At 41.0% G+C, this 21779-nt stretch overlaps 2 protein-coding genes across 4 annotated transcripts in view; both read right to left on the bottom strand.

The window, feature by feature from the left end:
• trim36 (tripartite motif containing 36) overlaps positions 1 to 5803 on the bottom strand; it is a 30396-nt gene extending 24593 nt beyond the window's left edge. For 2 of the 3 annotated variants that reach the window (XM_086030186.1, XM_086030188.1), the window contains exons 1-2: positions 5661 to 5803; positions 913 to 1147 (exon numbers count right to left, since the gene is read on the bottom strand). In XM_086030186.1, coding sequence (XP_085886312.1) covers positions 913 to 1147; positions 5661 to 5723 — 298 coding nt within the window. In that variant the 5' untranslated portion in view covers positions 5724 to 5803. Of the gene's footprint in view, positions 1 to 912; positions 1148 to 2647; positions 2873 to 5660 lie in introns of those variants that run through there. The other variant, XM_086030190.1, reaches the window with a different exon arrangement.
• A 3523-nt stretch (positions 5804 to 9326) lies between these two features.
• Positions 9327 to 21711, bottom strand: pggt1b (protein geranylgeranyltransferase type I, beta subunit). The gene is made up of 9 exons (XM_086030193.1): positions 21336 to 21711; positions 20861 to 20979; positions 20534 to 20598; positions 19739 to 19890; positions 19253 to 19385; positions 18268 to 18313; positions 17049 to 17233; positions 16555 to 16663; positions 9327 to 13777 (listed from the first exon to the last, which is right to left on the bottom strand). Exons 1-9 carry the CDS (start codon positions 21461 to 21463, stop codon positions 13635 to 13637), a joined length of 1080 nt encoding a protein of 359 aa, XP_085886319.1. The 5' UTR covers positions 21464 to 21711; the 3' UTR covers positions 9327 to 13634.
• Between the last annotated feature and the right edge of the window lie 68 nt (positions 21712 to 21779).

Raw genomic sequence — 21779 nt, 5'->3', positions numbered from 1 at the left:
ATCAGACGTGTTAGATTAAGTTTTTTTTATATGTATGTTTAAGTTATGTTGCATTGCTCAAAGTCACTTTAAGCTATTATAAGTTACGTTACTAGAGTTAGACTAGAGTTAGCCATGTTACATTACTTTGTATTACTTCCTGTTTAACTGTTGTTTTTTGCAACACACTACTTTGAAAAAACTACATTGCCATGGTACTTTGCATCTTTTCTTTATATTACTTTGTTATGCAAAGTAGGTTACCTAACATTAGCTTGTGTTACCTTTTATTACTTTGCATGACTATTTTTTACTCAAGTTTCTTTGGTATGCGACTTGGAGTCAGTTTGTATTATATTACGCGTCATTGCAATACTTTGTTGTGCAAGTTGTTTTACTTTGCATGACTAAAGATAAGTTATTTTACTATAGGTTATGTGACTTGGAGTCGATTTGTATTATATTAGGCTTCATTGCAATACTTTGCTGTGTAAGTTGTTTTACTTTGCATGACTTTAAAGTTATGTTACTATAGGTTGATGACTTCACCTTACCTTAACATATCATTGCTGTGAAAAACACGTACCTCCTATTTTGTCTTTTTTTTTTTTAATTTTCACATCAATGGGATGTTTGTAATGAGAATCCCCAAGAATGTAAACATTTTTAAAAAATGGACTTAAGTGCTTTTCACAGAACAGTGACAAAATGCAACGCTATTTTGAGTCACTTCCACTTTATACTACACCTCATGTTACCTATTATGTTTACTTGACGAAATTCCCAAATTATTCTCATACTTGTATGACTAGGAATTTTGAACTATATGAAAACCATGACATACCTTTAAAGTTAGGACTGTGTGTAACTTATTTTACTTATAGCCTAGCACAATGCATCACACCTGTCTCGTAAGTCTGGTCTCAGACTGACCTGATCGCACTAGCTTGTCCAGCCTCTCCATGGAGGGCGAGGGCACGCGGGACCTGGGGCTGCCCGGCAGCGAGCACTCAGAGCCACCATCCAAGGAGTCATCATAGTTGAGCATGAGCAGCTCCCGGACACATTTGTGACACACGCTGTGCTGGCAGGGTAGGATGAGCGGGTGCGTGAAGAGCTCCTTGCAGATGGGGCAGATCAGCTCCCGCTCGATATTCTTGATGGGAACCTGCAGGCGGCAAAGTCGTTAACCATCAATTTGAGCCAATCTCCACCACATAGCGCAGAACTATTAGCGAGATTTCCACCATACATGACAAGACTTCCTAACCAAATTTTATTCCATACATACCCCCCCATAGAGTTCCCCCCCCCAATTTCCCTCTTTATTTTACACATAGTTTATCAAAATTTCAACTAATAGAGCCTTTTTATTTTATTGTCAACCATGTCAATCAATTTCTACTACATAGTACAGATTACTTACCTAATTCTCCTTCATAATGGTTCCCAAAATGGGCACAAACACATTACGTGGTCAAGAAATTCAGGCTATTAACTCTTGATAATGCACAGCTGTGAACTGAAAGTCATTCCACGTCAAAGCTGACAGAGAAAATGCCAAGATGTGCAAAGCTGAGGAGAAAGGTACCTACGTTGAAGAATCTAAATTATAAAATATTCTACTTTGATCGATTTTGATTACCATTTTTTAACCAAATAATTGTGGCAATATTTCTTCATAATGTCAATTACTTACATATTCATCTACAACTTTTTTTACATAATGAACAAACAAGACAACAACAAAAAGAGGTTGTTTACAAACCTGACTGGTAGTGTATAGTACTATCTACCCAATGTTCTCCTTTAGTCGTATTTTTGCCCAATATTCCTCCATCCAGCACATTTTCCCAAAATGACAATCTTTCAGACTTTTCACCTAATTTTCCATCACATGGCATAATCTTTTTAAACCAATGTTTTACTTTCTACAGTGCACGAATACAGCTTTCCTCCAAACAACACTTTAACTCCATTAATTAATTTTATACCATTTTCCTCCATATCGTACATATTTTCCCAATTTCCCTCATAGAGTACAGACATTTCACCCCACTGTCCACACAGTGCCACAGTTCATACTTTTACCCAATTATCCACCACAACTTTTTTACCCAGTATACCGTGACCTTTCTTCTTAGCCCATTCCACCACATTGCATACATACCCATTTAAAGTACGAGTATGTTCTTTGGATTAACAAGGGTTTAAATCCCATTTTAAGAGACGTATTTTGTGTGCTTTCTATCACATAGGTGTGACCAAATTGGCAAGCACGGAGCACACTTGCCGTGCCAGTGTGACAATTAGTTTCTGGTCTGCATAGTGTATTTAATGTAGCGTGGTTCTCCCACATTACATAAGGAAGGATTAAGTCGACCAGCTAAATATAGACAAAAAAAAAAAAGCTTGAGTAACGTGTGTTGCTCACGTTTACGATTTAAGTGGCTATTTTAACGACATCAAGACAATTAATTTTGAGAAATGAAGCTCCAAGGCGATTACAAAAAACGCCAAAATGTTTCAAGGAGATAAAAAGAAAGGTTGGAAAGACGCGACAGTTGGAATAGGAGTTTGAATTTGCGAGTTTTGTGGAGTAAAAATGACTAGCTTGACGTAGCGTCTCGTATCCAAAACGTATCAAACTTTTCCCCAAGTGACTTACCGCGTGTGTGCTACTTCGCCGCATCTCCGCAGTCATGACGAAGACAGGGGATTTCACTTCCCACGTTAATTTAAATAATAAAACAATTGATTTTTTCTTTAGGGACCCAAAACAAATTGCGTATGTTTGGACGGCAGCTGATGCAGAGTACAAAGAAAGCCGTGTGAACTTTTCGTGACGCGGCTGAAAGAGCAGAGCCAGTGGATCAGCAGCTGAAGTAGCCGACACTGGCTGCGGCTGTGAAGGAAGCACGCTGGGGGAAGGGGAGGGGGCGTGAGAAGAAAAAGGAGGGGGGTATCTCCATGGGAACCACTGTTGCTTTCAAGAGCATCGCGTAAACTTAATCACTTAGTTGATCAATCTACAGTCGCAGGTTTACTGTCACACGAACACGGTTTTGTGTAGAAAACGAAGTCCGCCGGCTCTAAACGTGGAATAAATAACAAGTTTATTGCCACCATGTTTGGGCGTCGTTGAATTTGTTTGCGAGTTTTAAGGGCTAGAAGGGAAAACTAATGGCTAGTGCTAACGCAATGATGGTTTATTACTTTATTACTTGGTATGGTCATGGGACACTTTATTATGTACACTAGCCAAATGGGTCAATTCAAGAACTGTATAAGATAAGTTCAATTATGAGTTTTCATTGATAGTTTCAATTACCTAAACAGTGTTTATTATTGTGGTTGTAGTTTGTAGTACTATTATAGCGCTACATTTCACAGCGCTTCTTTTTACTCAACATTAAAAGTGCTTCACACATTTTTTTTTACATTTAAAGACGACTTGTGACTTAAAACACTGCCTGTTACAACAATGAAGGGTTTGGGATGGCCACAGTTTGACCCTGGCACAGACTATGTCTATTATTTCCCAGGGCCATGGGATTTGTTTTTGTTTTGTTTTTATTAGTAGTAACTCTAACCATCAAATCCGTCACACTAAAAATGTACAATTGCATACATGTAAAGCTGAGAACGAGAGTGATAATAACGCTGGAAATCCTCCTCCTTCCTTATCCAGGATCATAAACACCTCTCAGTAACCGGGTGACCTGACTCACTGCACAGCTGCTGCCAAGTGTGCCACATACACCACATACACAAGAAGAGTGTGCACCCTGCCTGCAGCAACGTGGAACTGCTGTACATACACACACTCAAATCATTACAGCACTTTTACTTCAAGCCTCCAACACAACAAATGGCTGAAACAGCAAAGAGCCGCTCTACCATTGATCTTTAAATAGATTAGTATCAATGTCCGTATCCAGGAATGGTGCCGGAACTTATTTAGATCTTATGAGAATACTTGCACTGGTCTATTTTTAGGCTATTCTGTGATAGTAATAATAATAAAATAGGCAGTCAAGGACGACACACTGAGCAGAAAAAGAATATGCATTCAATGAAGGGCTGCTAATGGTTACAACGCACACAGGCCCTCCACATACAGACTCACACAGATTTCCTGACTTGAGCCAACGTTCAAGCCTCAATGTCCATTTGCTTTTTCATCTTTGATGACATCATAACCACCAATCACGAGGCCCTTAATGGCCTCAGATTGAGATCGATATCATTACAATATACAAATTGTCTCAACATGTGTCTAATTATAAATTTAACAACGTATTTATGGTTGTGCTTGTAGTTTATAGTGGGATTTAGCTACATGAGAATGAAGTGATAAGGTTGCGCAGATCACGGAACTCAGAAGAACTACAGGCTGGAAAATATGCTAAATAACATAGCAACTGACAAGATGGGATCATAGATACAACTAACAGAGGAATTCCATTGTGTTTTAATCGTGATGTTTATTTACTTTCATTTATTATCGTTCAAAAATGCAGTGTAAAAATATTAACTTTTGAACTCAGCTTATAATGGGATGTCATGCACGCTGTGATCAGGACATCTATAAACCGAGCAACAAAAATAAATGAATGAATGAATTAATTAATTTGAAAAAATAACTCAGCCCCCTCAATATTTTGATTGGAGTGTACATCACATTGTGCAATGGTTGTAAATTGCATTTGCTATTATTTTGCCTTGTTTTTACTGCTGTCTGCAGCCAGGTCGGCATTCCCAATGAGAATATGTGCTCAATGGCCTTACCTGGAATAAAGATTAAATATAATATGTACAAATGTTTTATTTATAATTTTTACTTTTTCTTTTTTTTTGTTACTGTGATTCATTTGTTTAGCTACAAAATAGTAGATCATGTACGCTCATTTAAAAGCAATTTTTACTGTCAATTACTGTAAGTGTAATTTTAAAATAATACTTTTTAAAAACTTGTATTACTTTTCTTATTTAACCTTTTTTACAACAGGCTTTTAAAAAAGTTTTTGTTCATCCAAACAGATATTTTTTTATTTTATTCTTTCTATATTTCTACTTTCACAAATGTCATTTTGATATATAAAACACTTCTATTAATGTTCTCATAATTATATTAAATGTGATTAATTTCCAAAAAGAACTGTACTTTTTTGTATGTATTTGATGTGTAAAACAGGCTTTCGGTTTCTTTTTACCCAGCAGATCAGAAAATTAAGAACAGCTCTGTATGATGCAGTACAGCTCGACCCACCCACCGACAATCATAATAAATGAACCTATTGGTAAATGAAAAACGATCCTTGTAAAGATGGAATATTTTTGATTCATTGCTTGCATTGGAGCTTATGGGTGTACCTAAAAAAGTGGCCGGTAATCACATCATGGATGCACATGACTAATCATTGTGTTCAATAGCGAACAGTGAGAATGACGGCAGCCTGCCGGCCAAAACGAATAATGGATACAACATGGCAATAAATCATGTAAATATTACGTTCTCAGTCAAAGGGGAAGCAAATTGTATTTACTGTGTCCTATTAAAATGACCATAAATCAAATCAATGTGACATAAACCGCACCGGTCATGCTTCCGTGGGGCCGGGAGCCAGACGGCACGACACGCCGCCGTCTGTGCTCCCATCGCCGGCCGTGAGACTCACCTCGCCCCGCTCAATGCGCTCCACGATGCTGGCGAACTCCGTTATGTCCTCAGAGTCCGACATGGTTGCAGAATGACTAGGATGAGGATGATGATGCAAGCGCGGGAGCTGTATTAAATATTACGAGCGCGCGCGCGCGCGCACACAAGCACACATTCCCAACAGCTGTGGTTTAGATCAACATGAGAGCCATCGCATCCACACACCCTCCCTGCATGTTTCTGTGTGTGAGTGTTTGTTCTAATCTACAGTGCATGCGCAGACATCAGGAAAACATTTTTCATCTTTCATATGAGGTATAATCTGTATATGTTTTGTGTCCATGCATCTTACCACCTCATGCATGCAGGCTACACCCCTGAGCGGAGATGTCTCCTGTCACACTGAGCCCCTTTGACAGAGAACGAATGAATGGCTCCAGTCTTTGACACTTATCTAAATTATTAATATTTTCCTATTTCTTCGATTGACAACATGAAATAGAGAGCAATGATTTTCTTTTGTTTGGTGCAATCAAGAATTCATTCATATTGACATGTAGTAAAGTAGCGCTATGTACTGAATCGATCCACATACTGTGTCCATCTACATATTGATGTCCATACAGCATTTACATATTGATCACTAGCTATCTCTACATACCCAGCAACTTTTTTCTAATCTATCCATCAACTCATCCATCCATATCTAGGAGAAAATGAGCCAATCAGGCAGCACTGAGCTCCATAAACCATTTGCTCTAATGTGCTCTAATGTATTACACAGGCCCATCAAACTCCCCTCCTTCGCCTTAAACAGCAACAGCGTGAGTCACAATGTGAGGTATGATTAAGTTTGTGATCTCATTTTTGGGGTATTTTGGAAATGCCACTTGTCCAACGTCCCCAGATGGCCTCTTGGCTCCATGTCGCATCGCAGACACATTCCACATGCAGCAAGCAGTCTGCGATAAGTGATAACAATCACAAGTCACCTACTTAGTGCCGTTGCCCTCCACACACATTATTGTACTGATAACGAACAATTTAATATTTCTTTCCTAATCAAAGAGAAACATATTTCTGATGATGATAGATAGCAACAAGCTCCAAATAGAAAGAGGCATAGAAATGAGCCCTGAGGAATACCATTGTTCAAAAAAGTACAGCCTGAAACCCCTTTCACACTGCATGTTAAAATGGCACTGACATGCAAATTGCTGCACAACGCTGAGATGTTAGTTTTGCGCCTTTGGGGAGGTAATACCAGAGCCATAACAGAGTCGAAACGTGTTTTATTACAATAAAACAAGACAAAAAAAAGGTGGACCCAAGGCAATTACAACGACGATCAAAAGGCTCTCAAGCTGCACAGGAGCTAAGAGTCCTGTGGAAATGACAATTGACAAACCAGCAGTAGCCTCCTACTCCACTAAATAGACAAACATATTGCGTTGCATTTCATTGATTAGGGTGGATACGGGTTACGCAACTGCTGAGGAATCTTGCTTGCACAAGCCAACGTGCAGCATGCTGTGAAATGAATGTTTTAGCAAACAAAAGAAAAACAAGTGAAGTATTATTTATCTGTTCATTTGATTGTTGTTGATGTATACTCAAGACATTTGGGTTTCCGATCAAAAGATGAATATGAGACAAAAGTTCAGAAGGCCAGCTTTTATTGCATGGCATTTACTTCTGATTGTGTTAAACAACTCAGGACAAGAACACCTTTTGTTTGAAGCCAAAAGCTGTACAAGGGAGCAAAAGTGTTGGAATGGACATTCTTACATGAACTTGTGAACAATGTTTCTTGTTTGGTGGCGTAACCCTTTCTTGTAATAACTGCTTCATCTTGTTTGATTTGAGGGGTTTGTCCTTTCTGTATGCTCTATTGCGTTTTGGATCACAAACATCCTTTCTTTATCTGTACTTCGGCCTTTCTGTCGCTTTGGCAGAAGTTAATCGTCGTCTAATCAGTCCATAAAATTTTGTTCCAAAACTTTTGTGGCTCAACTCCACTTGTTTGCAAAACCCAATCTGGGCCTTCCAATTTTTTTAGCTGATGAGTGGTTTGCATCTTGTGGTATGGCATGTGTATTTCTTTTAAAGTCTTTATTGATGATGTAAGTCATGATGGTACCAGCAGAATAAATTCCGAAGTCAACAAAACCATTTTGTCTGGCAATTTACAAAAAAATGCATCCAAACTAATCGGGATACGCGTCATCGCGCAACGAGGTAATGACCCAAACACACTAACCCAAACGCAACAAAGAACTTCATCAGGGAGGAACAGTGGAAAGTCTAGACTGGCCAAGTCAATCATTGGACCTTAATCCAATTGCGCCTGCATTTTTCCTCCTGGAGAGGAAACTGAAGGAAGAAGCTCCGAGAAACAAACAAGAACTGAAAGGGGCTGCAGTAAAGGCCTGGAAAAGCTTTTAAAGCGAAGAACGCAACAGTCCGGTGAAGTCAGTGGGTCGCAGGATTTATGATGTTATTGCAAGTTAGAGTTATGCCACCTAATATCAAGTGATTTTCACTTTAATTTAATGTCTATTCCAATACTTTTGCTCACTTGAAAGGTGAGTAGCTTCAAACAAAAGGTGTTCTGTCCTGGGTTGTTTAGCATAGTACATGTAAATACCATGAAATCAAAGATGGAATTCTGAACTTCTGTGTGATATTCATCCTTTGATTGGAAACCAAAATGTCCTCAGTATACAAACAAAACCAAAGAAGTTGACCTTGACGTGATAATATTTTTGGAGGGGACTGTATAATTGTCATGAAGGAAAAAAAAAAAAGGAAAAATAGAAAATCATGAAATATTTTACTCCGTGTAGTGACTAAGAAACGGGATATAAAATGAGCTCTTGAAAATGAGTTTTCCCTAATATTCCAATTTATTGAGACTCGCCTATCACTACATTGTCAAGGCAAAAGGTTTGCAGTGTCATGTGAGCAGAAAATTCAGGAGGAAGAAACCCCCTTGTCTAAAATCGGAATCAAGGTCAACACTGATAAAGACTACAGTGTGTAGTACAGCACCTGAGTGGTTTTTAATCCAACCCCTCCAATCCTTTTGTCTTTTTATCTCCCGCAGTAGTTGTCAAGGCCGTATTGGGTTGCACGTGTCACAAAAGGCCGATCGCACCACACCCGAGTGCAGCTGTAGCTGGCGGTGAAAGCATCGCCTCTCGACAATCTCAACCTGGGTCGCGCTCAATTCCCTTTGGGAAAGTGCACAGGAAGAGGCCAGGCATTTTTCGCTTCTTAGTTTAGTATCGGTCAGTCTGCACGAGTGTGCCGCTGTGCTAGAGCTTTATTGGATCTTACGTTAGTCGAAATCTCGAAGGCTTTTAAATTAGGGCTTCTATTGAGGAACGCAACGGTTATCATGTTTGAAAGTAAAAATAGAGCAAAAGGATTACTCTATTCATAATGAAAAATCCTAATAGTATACAATGAGCCTCCATTTATAGCGGCCGAGTGGGGGTGGGGGATCAATTTGAAGCAGGATTTTATTCATCTAATTTGGGTATGGAGTCAACTAAAAGGGTCATATTTGAAGACTTACGTCAAAACATTTGGTTATCTCGAGGGTTAACGCAAATTGGTCGACTGCGTACAATATTTACGACTCAAATATTCAAAACAAACCAGCAGATACCAAAGAGACGGGCACCTTTATGTATTTTTATTTCTCATGGATACAGTATTTGCCGCTTAGCTTGGAAACGCACATTCATTTGCATTTCCCGTCACACCTCTTTTGCTTGCACATATTTACAGTGTTTATCGACACTTCTTTACAAAGCATAGAAAAAATAAATGGCATTTCATGTTGTATCGTTACATTATGTCTATCAGTGGCTGCATGGCATAGAGTCGCTTCATGTCGGCAGAGGGTCCATCTGCAGTTAAATGCAATAAGCCGAGTAAGCATTGAAGGGATCTGAGTCAGTGGACTCCCAGCTCCCCCCCCCCCCCCCCCTTTGACAAATACATTAGGTACCGAATTACTGGAGCAATTGGTGCACTGCAGAGAAAATGCACCGAAGTTGGAAGAGCGAAGCGAAAAGAAGCCTGTTTATCAGACGGGATCACATTGCCCAGCTCCACTCGTGCACCGGTTAATTAGAACAACATGAGTAACGTGAGGCACATTTCAAAGTGGTCTTCACCCCCCGAGGAAACTAAATGAATGTCCACTCAGGCTTTAGAAGACACATGGAACGCAACATCGTTCCATTGGAATTGATCTCGTTCCCCCTTCTGGCAAAGCAGCAGCACTGAGTTGTAAAAGCAGAACCCTTGCAGATTCTGGACACAAAAAAAATGCTAAGATTTTTGCATTGTTGTTGTATTTGAGACAGGCAGCTAAATCAATCATGAGATCAAACTTATTTTCGGAACAGCATGAAAGAAAAGGCTTGAGTTCTAAGGCAAAAACTGTAACTAGGAGTCGCAATAACGTATCAGTTTGACATAGCCAGCAAATGTTTCCGCTTCCTTACAGGGTTGCGGTTCTGTTTAAAAGTCACCAGCACAGAATTCTGGAAGCAGGTCATCCCACAAATTTTCTACCTTCAGAGGTAGCATTAGAGCCGTAAACACCTGTGTGTTAAGGACATTCGGCTAAGTTGCTATGTTTTACACTCGCCCTGTCATGTTGAAAGCAATCGTCACTTGTCTGACAAGTATTTTACACAACCAAACGTCTTCTCAGCATCTGATTGCGGCAAAGTCCCACTTTGCTGGGGTCTGTTGAAAAAGCAGAGGTGGCTAAATGGCGAATTTACTGTTACGTCTCTGCTACTGTAAATGTTTTGAGCCAGAGGCAGATCAAGCTGCACGTAAAATGTAACATTTTCCGACTTCCCCCCCCCCTTGTGACGCTAATTCTGACCCAAAAAAATAGGACACTAACACTGTATCAGGGGACTATGTCGTTACGTGAACGTTTGACTTTGAAAGGAAGTATCAAAGCCGTAACCGCCTGTGTGTCAAGGATTCCGCAACGCCCATTACAATCACCTGTCTTTTGTGTTGAAAGCAAGGGTCGCTGTATAACAATTATTTTGCACATCATACCAGACTCTGGCACTGACAAATTATCTGATTACGAAAATATCTCCAAGGTCGGTGTGGACAATTGGAGGATCTACTGTTACAGCTATGATACAGAAATATTGCGGGCTCAATCAAGCTGTATAAGTGGCACAGACGGAATTGTGAGAAGTGTTACTGCAAAATGTTCTGCCTTCATAAGTAGTATGAGTGCAGTAATTACCCATGTGTCATGAATTAACTCATTCACTGCCATACATTTTCAGACTCTCTTTTACCCCAACATTTGAAAAAATTATCAATATGTTCCTGGAATTGAATGGCCGTACTGTGAAAAGACAAGTAAATTTGTCAATGGCAGTGAATGAGTTAATGCGAGGACAGAAGTGTGAATGAGTTAATGCGAGGACAGAAGTGTGAAAAGCAGGCATTTGGGATATTTTGCCTTTGTCATGGTATAAACCAGTGTTCCTAACCAGTGTGCAGGGGGAAATTATCCAATTTCAATTGATTGGTGCTAAAATCATGTATTTTTTTTACATACAGTATACCGTGTCTTAGTTCAGCTACCAATGCCAGTGACGTAGAGTGACGGGCAGAGCAATTAAAGGTCATTCGACAATGTGCTACTAAATTATTAACCAGTGTATCCAAATTTGTTACATTTTTGTCTGGTGATGTTCAATGAGATTTTTTTCAATCATAAACTATGTGCCATGGCTCAATAAAGGTTAGGGTATTTGTAAGAATAATGTATAATGATTCGTATGTTATGATGATTACTAATGTCTCAATTGGTGTGAACCTGACAGTATTTGATTGTGCTGTAATATCCCACATTCACTGTTGGGTTTTTTTAAGCGGCTAAATCTTAAGATTTGTTTTACGGTTCCGACACGGAAATTTTGTGGGATCTCCATTTGAAATCTAAAAAGGCTATTGTTATCGTCCCCCCAGTCATAAGGGAAGAAAGATGAGGCTGGTTGAGCATTGAGGCGCTTGCCCGCCAGTATCCGTGAATAATGGATGCGTCCAATTACTTATTCATCCCATTCCACTCTCTGCATTCCCTCCTCCTCCACATAGCCTGCTCTAGAAGAAGCTGCTAGATCATCCAACAGTCCCTCATTGGTGAGGATTTTGCATGTTGAAGTTTAGTTGATCGCAGTTTGGCAAAACTGGTCAATATGGCTTCATCCACAACATGCAAGTATGCTGTATCTTTTAGTGGCTCTGGTTCACTTGCCAACATTTTGGGCGCGAAAGCTGGTGACAGATGGACATATGACAGCTTACTAGTTTAAAAAAAAAAAAATATGGCGGGGATGGGCAGATAGCACATGATTAGAGCAAGGGTCCTAGGAATGTGCCCTGGGGGACTCCTGTGTTGAAAGAGCTGAGTCTGGAGATTTCTGATGCTTTTCCACTGCACAGTACCAGCTTGTTTCTACCCGCCGCCACATGTGGTGGTAAGTTCTCCATTTTTGAATGAGGGCCTCCTTTGTTTTTCTTTTTTTAGGAAGGGGGACTTTTATTCCAAAGGGGCATTGCAGCAAAGTGGAGACTGTAGAGAATATTACTGCAGCATACAGAGCTAAGGTACAGCAACAAGGTAAGCTAACGTTAGCATGCGTGTTTATTTTTGGTCATATTTAGCCATATATCCTCAAATGCTACAAATGGCAGTTATGATTTTGTTTGACCAACTAGGGAGCTATCCTAGGGCACTTGCTTGGTGCGCTTGGAACCCCGGCTGATCAGGTCCTCAAATTAGTACCTACTAGTACCTGTTTTGGAAAATCAAGTCGGTACTGTGAAATGGAAAAGGTCTATAAAGAAGTTCAATCAAGATTGGTTTAACCAGGTGTTAGTAGTCAAGTGAATCAGGATTTTAGGAATTTAAAAACTCTAATGCTCCAAACAACTTCCCCCCCCCGACCCAAAAATGGGGGGCTGAAGTGGAGATTCACAACACTGATCAGAGCAGCAGCAGGTTGGGCAGGATTTTGAACAAACATGTACAGTACATCTTCCAGTATCAAGCAAGCAGTTGTGTGGAATAGTAACTGACTCCAAGGTCAGGTCAGCACATAGATCATCCCGGTTGAGTTCAAACATAGCAAACATCATCTACAATAGGTTCCATTTTATTGATACTTGCCGCAGTTCTTTTGTTTCCTACTTGTGTTCCAAAGTCAAACAAGACTGCCCCCCCTGCAGGTGGTTATTGGCCTTCAACTCCGCTGGGTATACTGCTGCTACTATGCTGCACCCGATCAAACCTCCATATAGTAAACTTAGCCTAAAGGGGGGATGAGGAGGAGCAACCAGCGGGAGTTCAAGGCGTGAGACGCAGGAGATCAAACCTGGCGGGCGAGAAGCAAACTAGACAGCTTTGAAGAGGCCCCAAGAGTCTCTCGTAAGGGTGTTACTGGATGAGGATAATTGTTCTTTCCTTCTAAGGACTGGATTGTGATGTGGACAAAGATGGTGACTTGGGGTTCTTTGTTGATCTTTGAATGCTCGCACGTTGAGCCTGAAGATGTTTCTAAGACTGCGCTGCAGGCCCATTGTATATGATACTGATCCTGTGTGGTCCATAATGGAAACACTGCTACTGCTTGGCAAAAAAAAAACACAGCAGACAGTTCTCCTTTACTCTCTCTTAATAATGGGAGAAAGCTTGGCACCTGAAATGTCTTCAGGTCTCTGGTGATTTCTGGCACATATTTTTTTTAAACACACCGACTGCAGTCCGTTGAACAAAAGGCAGCTTTAAAGAAGAGTCACTGAACAGCAAGGCCACGTTGCAAAGTTGCTAAGGAGCTGAAGTCCTCAAATAAAAGGAGACCTGGTGTCAGAAAGACTCCAGTTGCCTCGCATTTGACCTGCCGTATGCTCCTGTCAGCCACACTTGCCGCTATTGTCCCCTCCATGTCTGCTGCAGCTGGCACAGGCGCTCGAAGGCCCTCTGGGTGACGTTGAGAGCCGGGTGGACTTTCCTCAGGCTGGGCTCTCCAATCAGAGACAGACCGCACAGGCCCAAGTAAGCGTGCAGTGGGTCTAGCGGTGGAAGGAAGAGAGGAATGAAAGCGGTCAGCATGAAAGAGAATGAAAGGGAGGAAATGGGGGGGGGGGGAACTAGGTCAGGGATGGTGAACATGTACTGTATCTGAGCAGGCACATGTGCTTGTGTCATGTCAGTAGCACACCAAATTGGTAAACGGAGCTACACCAGTTCCCTGTTGATTCCAATAAGAACAGCTGAAGGAATTCTGTATCTGTACCAACAGTGGCTGGAGAAAAGGTTCCTCACAGGCAGCTTTCCTTTGGGTGATCAAATCGCAAAGAGCCTTACTCTTTTGGCCCCTGACTCTGGGACCACTTTGGTGTAGGGCCGCACAATTATTCGAATTTTAATCGCGACTTTGGTTACCACGACGACGTTAACCTGACCATCAGTCATATTTACTTGTTATTGTTAATTATTTATTTAAAATACGGGCTCTGCTGCAGTCAGGCACCAAACACCAGGGGGTGACCACGTGTTTAAGGCTTCATTGAGCTGCTTAAATAAAACATTATTTCTCTCAAATAATCGATTCAATTTAAAATTTCATTTCACACCGAATACTGTTTACATTTTGTTTGTTGTAGTTCTGTAAAAATATAAATGTTTTCCCTAACATGACAATAATTAACATGATAATTGTGATTATCATGATTACAATACATGTCAAAATCATGGTTAAGAGCGATGGATCAGGGTCAGAATTGACAACAAATCTTTGTACCCAGTTTTAGACGACTAGAGTACGTGTCACCCTACTCTGCGCTTACTCAATTAAACAACCATCCAACATCCCATTAACCACCCAAAAAGGAGGAGCCTTCTTTTGTTGTTACGCTGCTCCTTTGAGCAGCAATGAATAATTCAGAAGTAGCCGTGTGACCCCGGTCCGCTGGGATCTGAGTAAAAGCTGCCCAGGCTCTTAAATGGACTGGTAATTGAATTATAATGAAATCAGAATCACCCAGTGCATCGGTCAAGATTTATAGCATCTATGCCACCATTGGACCTGCAACTGTCACAGGAGCAATAAAAGCAACCAAGGGTACTACTCAATCAAACAACACATAAAACACTGCCATTTGATGTTATATGGATTAATTCATTCCAAGCTATCATAATGCTTTTATTAGTAGTATAGATGATGTTTACGGTAACGTTTTGTAAAATCCTGTTTAAAAGAAGTCAACCACTGAAATGAAGCTACATGAAAATACAATAAAGTAAATCTATTCACCCTGTTTGCACAGCGATACTGTCTCCTGCTGCCGTTTTTATAGGTGTTGTTGGTATTACTAAGCAAAGCTGGGCACTTGACCCTTTTTTGACAGTCCGTCCTCCGTCCGCGACCTGGGTACCCTTCCGTCCTTGTCTCTCCGACCTTATTCATAAAAATGATCGTCCTGCGACCCCGTCCGTCCTCATCCTTTTAAAGCGCTTCCGTACTTGCATTCCGTCGGACGGCATGACGCAATTATACGCCATCTCCGCTTATTAATTGCTTCCGTCAATATAACGTGTGGTGTCGTACTTACTCTAGCTTTCTCCATGTTTTGTTGGTCATTAAAAGTGTATTTCCGGTGGGTTGCGTGCGAAACAGTGCGCATACAAGCACTTCCTGTACTACAAAGACCAAGCTTCCTTGCGGTTGAGCATGTGCAGAGTATCCCGTGCATTCGGAATATTCTGATTGCCGTACGGATGCACGCATATTCGCGTTGGAAAAGGAGTAACCCGGGCATGATATTCGGAATTTTAAAAACACGAATAAGGGCAAATTCGGGTTATTGCGCGCTTTTACGTGGGTTTTTAAAAACCCGAATACTGCCAATATTTGGATTTTAAAATGTTTATTGGCTGCATGTCAACGCAGTCACTCACTATTGCAGAAATTTACACAGATGCCTTTAAATTATTGTGCATTGTTCTTAAAAATAAATAAATAAATAAATAAAATAAAAATGGAGCCAGCACGTACTAGTTACCCCTAAAGGACAACACGAGACCTGTGTTTGTTTACGTTGTTGACAGTAATATTTTAGCATCTTTTTGCCTGCCTCCAGTTTGATTCTGGATCAGACTATACTGTATTCATCATTTCTAATGGGAATTTCATTTGATTGAATCGGCACATTTGACCAATTTCATGATCATCACCAAGGTGCAAATAGTTAGACAATTTAGAAATTGTCAATTTTCTACACACAGAAAATAAATGTTAATCTTCATTATACGATACAATAAAAAGAATATGAATATATCTACGAAGCACTACTGTATGGAGTGGTTAAAAAAAAAAAAGTGATGGCCAAACAGTCCGTCAAAATAAAAGGCTTATCTTAATCTCTGCACTCTCCCCCCCCCAAAAAAAAAAAATCACAAGATGGATAAATCCGATTGTGTCAAACATGCATAAGTGTTTTGGAGCAGTCAAAGCTACTACCTGTCCCTTAAACTTCTTTCATCTGTTTAAAACCTTGCCTTTGTTTGTCAATATTTGAGGTTAGTGAATACAAAAGCCGCTTCACGTCACTGGCCTTTGCAACGTGAGCTCTTTCATCTCCGGTTTCATCAATTACATTACACTTTTGAAGGGCGCGCGCTAGCGCACACACATCGAAACGCAAGCCTGCCTGGGCTGATTTAAGTTTAGGATTACAGAAGGTGATTTTAAAAAGGGAACTTGGAGAAATGCAAGGAGGGTTAACCCTAACGCCTTTTGTAGCTGATACGCTATAATATGATAAGCTGTTACTGCACAATCACATACCTGGATGGCTGTCTGGCCACTTAGCAAAGCCACCAACCAATCGATCCTGCGTGGACAGAATGAAGGTCCTGTTCTTGTCAAAGTTGGTGTACTGGAACACATCTAATAGCTGGAACAGTAAAACACGGAATAACGAGCGTTCAGTACATTTTCAGAGCAGAAGACACCCCACACTATGGCCATTTTGCATTTCTATACAAATAAAGTCGTTGCACCTCCGGCATAGTTGTGACCTAAATATTCACACATCAGCTACATTGGCTTGATTGCGCCTTGATGCATCCAAGGATTACTCACTACCGTATTTAAGTTGAGATCTCTTTTATTTTTGGGTCATGTGTAAATCGCCGGCATAGTCATGACCCACATGCGTGCACAGAAGACCCTGCATAAGTGGTGCAATTTAGTTCAACCATATTTTCCGGCAACAAGAACCAAAAAACCCGAACAAAACCTGGACCTTAAACCATGAGAGACGTGTGGTGTGTGCGTACCTCTAGAGTTGCGCCCACCCAAAAGGAGTAGCAGGTGTCAACGGGCTTGTTGGGGCGGCCATGGAAACCGCTCTGCTGCCTCATGATGCACCAGCGGCGGATCCTGTCCAGCTCCCGCTGACTCAGCGCCTCCTCCAGTCGACCCATCAGACACAAGGAGGCGATAGCGCAGTATGTCCAGCCGCCTGCGCGCACAAAGACATGATGAGCACGGCAAGTCGAGAGACATCTCTCATTATGTTTTTAATGACCAGTGAGTATAAACAGATGGTGTCTGTGTAAGTGGGCCCTGCTCCTCCAAAACACGGAATGCAATGATGTTGGCATTTGTATTTTTGACTTTGGAGTATGGAGAATAATTGTCGCACTAAATACCGCAGGTGGGCATTCCGTCAGACTGACACCTTTTAAAATAGATGGCCAGACGAATGACGGGAGTGGATTTTTATCCGTCAATGTAATCGTCACTAACCACGTCTGCCAGTGTCCGTTAGTCCGTCACTGGCGGAGCCCTGTTTTTTTGGGTGGAGAAACTGACGGACCAACAGACTTCTGACGGACTGACAGACTTAAGTGACGGGCTGACTGACGAACTGACAATCAAAATTGAGTTCGTCACGAAAAAATGAAAGATTGACGAATGGTGGACGGGTACCCTGGCGGCTGACGGCTGGCAAATGATGGGACTATCAAAATTTAGTAAAAGGCCCAACTGCAACTCTAATTAGAAAATAAATGGATGGATAGAAGAGTACACTGGAGTACAAAGAGAAAACTCAGACATGCATGGAAAAAACATGCAAACTCACACACAGAACCTCAACACTGTGACGCAGACATGCTAACGATCACGCCAACGCGCTGCCGGTACAATATGTAAGAATAACATCCAATAAAAAAAATACATGGCCTGTTAAGATGAAAAGGTGAGAGTCAAGACAAAACAGCACCCCTAATGACCAATAGTCGAGTTCTTCTTTGGCCAGCAGATGTATGTGGATAAAATTGGTGAATATACATGCTTGATTTTATTCTCACATTGGACTTTCAGCTGCTATTCAATTAAACACACATTGAATTCTTAAATAATTGAAGCACAAAAAAAGACCAATTGTAAATTCAGGCATCTTCAAAACCACAACAAAGCTAGTATGAACCCATGTTGTTGACATGTTGTTAGTCAAACAAAAAACATTTAACATGTGAAGCTTTTACTCACCATGTGACTCCCGCCCGGCTCCCTGACCAAAACCGCTATCGTACGACTATTAATGGGAAAGAGAAAAGACAACGTTCAATGGCAAGAAACATTTCCTATGACAGCATTGTGTTGCTTTGTAAAACCGTCAAGGAATGAGGTCGCTCTATATTTGTGTCCACACGTTTTTTTTATAAAGGGCGAGAAGTTACAGACTTCTTTAAATGGCTTATGAGGGCTCTTATATATTAAAAAAAAACAAAAACAAAAAAACCCTGCCATTTTATGTGCCGTGCTTGCAGTGAACAATCAGGAGCTAAAAAAGCCATGGTTCACATCGCAGGTCTTCATGCTCAATTCAGTTTTTGGGAAAAAAAATCTTTTTTTTTTGTGTAAGCGTTCATATTACATTATAAATGCAACCTTGGTCTGTCTCGTGTGTGAAAATATGTCCCTAAAGTGACCCACATGCGCAGAAAAAGAGACAACGTCACTCACGACGGAGTGTTTACGGAATTAAATGTGGTCCAACGTGTCGGGGCATTTCTACAGTGGAGAGATTCGGTAGGTGGTAGAAATACAGTATTTACAGTATTCTACCCCAATAAATTCTTTACCCAACATATGTCTGGTTCTCTCTGCAGTTGACTAAACACGCCAGCCATGACATGAGGAAATATAGAAACTATAATAAGCAACTGAGTTGTAAATTCCAAAGTCCTAATAGAAAGGAAGGTACATGACTAATGCAAGGTGGGGTTAGAAAAACAGAGCTTGCTGAATAGTACTCTTCTACTTGGGAACTAGAAAAACCTCTGCAGAAGTTTAAGAATCATGAGGGCCCTCCATTCATTATAAATGGAGGTTTTTCATGGCAGAGTTCCACCACTTTGAAGGTGGGTGGCCTCATTCAAGTCTTGCTCTGGTGAGTGGAAACAATCAAGAGCCTAAACAGCGTATAGCCTTTCACTGATAGCGCCACAGACGTGACTGCTCATCGACTCACCAGGCTTCCTCGAATGTACTCGATGGCCTTTTGGATGTCCATGCCCGACCAGTCGTCCAGCATGTAACAGATACTCGCTGCACAGTAGATAAAACGGATGTCGTTTTCGCTGCCTTCTGGCACGGCGTAGAAACTGCAGGGAACAAGATGTCCGGGGGAGAGACAGCATTAGTTGCCATGAGCAACATACACAAATAAACAACTCACTTAAATAAACACCCATCCTTTCCCTCCTGGAACAAAAAAAATACAAAAACAATTAATACCTGTAATTATTTCAATTCATAAACACCATTGTTGACATACGGGCATTAAAGAATGAACTGCTGAGCCCACCAAATCATTTGTTGCGAATGAAATTCAAGGTTTCATGATATCTAAATGTGGTGAATTTGGTGATATTGCTTCTTGTTTATAGTGCATTTTAGGTACAGAGAAAGCCCATAATCCCTAATTGCATGCATATGTATGCGTGTGCATGCCAACCTGCCGTCATCTAGCTGCAGGGCCCTGAGGCCAGCCAGGCATGCCTGCTTGTTGACACGACTAAGGTCATCTCCCAGTATGAGAAGGGAGCACAGTCCCGTGTAGGTCATGGCGACATGGCCGCTGTCGTACGGATGCAGCACACCCGGACCCTGAATAATACAAAGGTGACAGTCAGAAAAGTGCTAATTAAAAAAAAAAATTAAAAATTAGGCATTAGTTGGAGCTGTAACACATTTAGTAGCAAAAAACAGACAGAAGTGTTCCATATTTTAGTCCCTGCTCTGTGTAAACATACAGCAGCAAAGAATGGTGGGGGCTACAGCCGAAGCCATTCTAACTATTTGGGAGCGGAGGTCGACCTCCCCAATACTAGTAACGACCTCTGACAAGCATGAAAAAAAAAAAGCCACCAGTTTCACTCATTGATATGTAATTGGGTGTTCATCTTGGGTCTGTCATAGCAAGACACACTAAAAAGTCTCAAGGACACATCCACAAATTTGCACAGAATGTCAATCATTTTGCTTTGAAGCAGTCATTCCTGGCGAATTCCTTTCACTTTACAAATTCCTCCTTGAGGATTTGCCAAAATGAGCCCCATTCAGTCACCTGTACGCGTAACAGCTGGGTGACAATAAATGAACTTAAAGCAAAAAAAAATAAATGCCTTTCCTTTTTTCTTTTCTTTTTTGCCAAAGCCATGCCGACCATTTGCCATGAAATAAGGAGTTGCGGGAGCCCATCTCTCCTTGCCACTTTACAATAGTTGACATTAACTGTAACAGAAGCTACCTTGGTGCTGTAAGGAATTCCGATGTGCGACGATCCTCGGAAACCACAACGGCTGAGGTTGGATTCTGTGAGAAGACAAGCAGTGAAATACATGAACATTATTGATAAAATACTTAAAGCGGTAATAAATTATCCCAAACGCTGTGTCTTTTATAACCAAGGTGCAGCAGCAAACCTGGACAACACCAGAGCACTGCTGCCATCTACTGACCATAACTAGAACGTAACAACAACAAAGTTGCTTCTCTACTCCGCAACAGAATTCGAAAATGAATGAATCATGTTGAAGATGTTGTGTAAAGCACCAAGGTAGTGAGCTTCACTCACGGTTTTCCGTAGGTAGAACCTGCAATGAATAGATCCACTCGATGATAACGTTGCTGTCGATGACATCTAGAGCATCGAGCACATCCAGGCCGGACAGGGCGAAAAATATGATGGTCAACCTTGAAAGAGATGGAACATTGTTAAATTAAAGACCCAGCCTGAACGAACCATATGGGGAGACAAATGTGGTCAGCTGATTAACAGTTACTAACTAGTTACGTTCAGCTACGAGACAACACAAGAAAAAAATGTCCGCTATTAGTGTGAAAATAACTATCTTGTCAAGTAGTAATAAAATAATTACTCGAATAAAAGGCAGTTGTACTGTTGGTTTAACAAGTTCCTGTTGGTGTCATAACTTCACTATCTGATGTTAGCAAGCATGCTAACTAGCGCAGGAGGTTCCTTTTTTTTTTTTTTTTTTTTTTTTTTAAATGGCTGCCAAGTGAACGGCAAAGCTTCTCTAGGAGGTTACCTTGTGGTCTCCAGAGAGGCATATCTCTCGGGCAAAACCTGTAAAGTCCTCTGAAAGAAGCGTATATGTCGGTCTCGGAGAAAGTCGAGATGCTCCAGCTCCTCGGACAGCTTCTCCTCTTCCGCCATCTTTGCTTTCCAGCTTCTTATCCGTGTACAGTACACGGCGGACTACTTCCGGTGTGTTTTGGTGTCAAAATAAATAGGCTACACCGCAAAGGGCAGCGTATTGTTTCAAAATAAGAGCACCATATTGTGAAGCAAAAGTATTTGTGTAGATTGTTTTCGTTTTATGATAAAACTGCTTTCCTACATCGAATTTTACCAATATGTTTTTGGCCAAACTATTATTCAATATTTGCCCATTTTTTTCCCAAATTTACTCTGTTCTTTGCTGTTTTTGTCAAGTGACTTTAGCAAAAGGCTGTGTTACAACCGGCACTGG

Source organism: Filicampus tigris, chromosome 5 (assembly GCF_054856515.1).
Source record: "Filicampus tigris isolate MCC_2025a chromosome 5, RoL_Ftig_1.0, whole genome shotgun sequence".
NCBI lineage: Eukaryota > Metazoa > Chordata > Actinopteri > Syngnathiformes > Syngnathidae > Filicampus > Filicampus tigris.
The sequence above is the reverse complement of the archived record's forward strand: the minus strand, read 5'-3'. Positions and strand labels throughout refer to the sequence as shown.

Coding starts and splice junctions, on each gene's coding strand:
- pggt1b (XM_086030193.1), bottom strand. CDS start 21,463: ATGGCGGAAGAGGAGAAGCTGTCCGAGGAGCTGGAGCATCTCGACTTT. Junction 19,891..20,533: donor GAATTCCTTACAGCACCAAG/GTAGCTTCTGTT, acceptor TGTATTATTCAG/GGTCCGGGTGTGCTGCATCC. Junction 18,314..19,252: donor AGTACATTCGAGGAAGCCTG/GTGAGTCGATGA, acceptor TCCCATTAATAG/TCGTACGATAGCGGTTTTGG.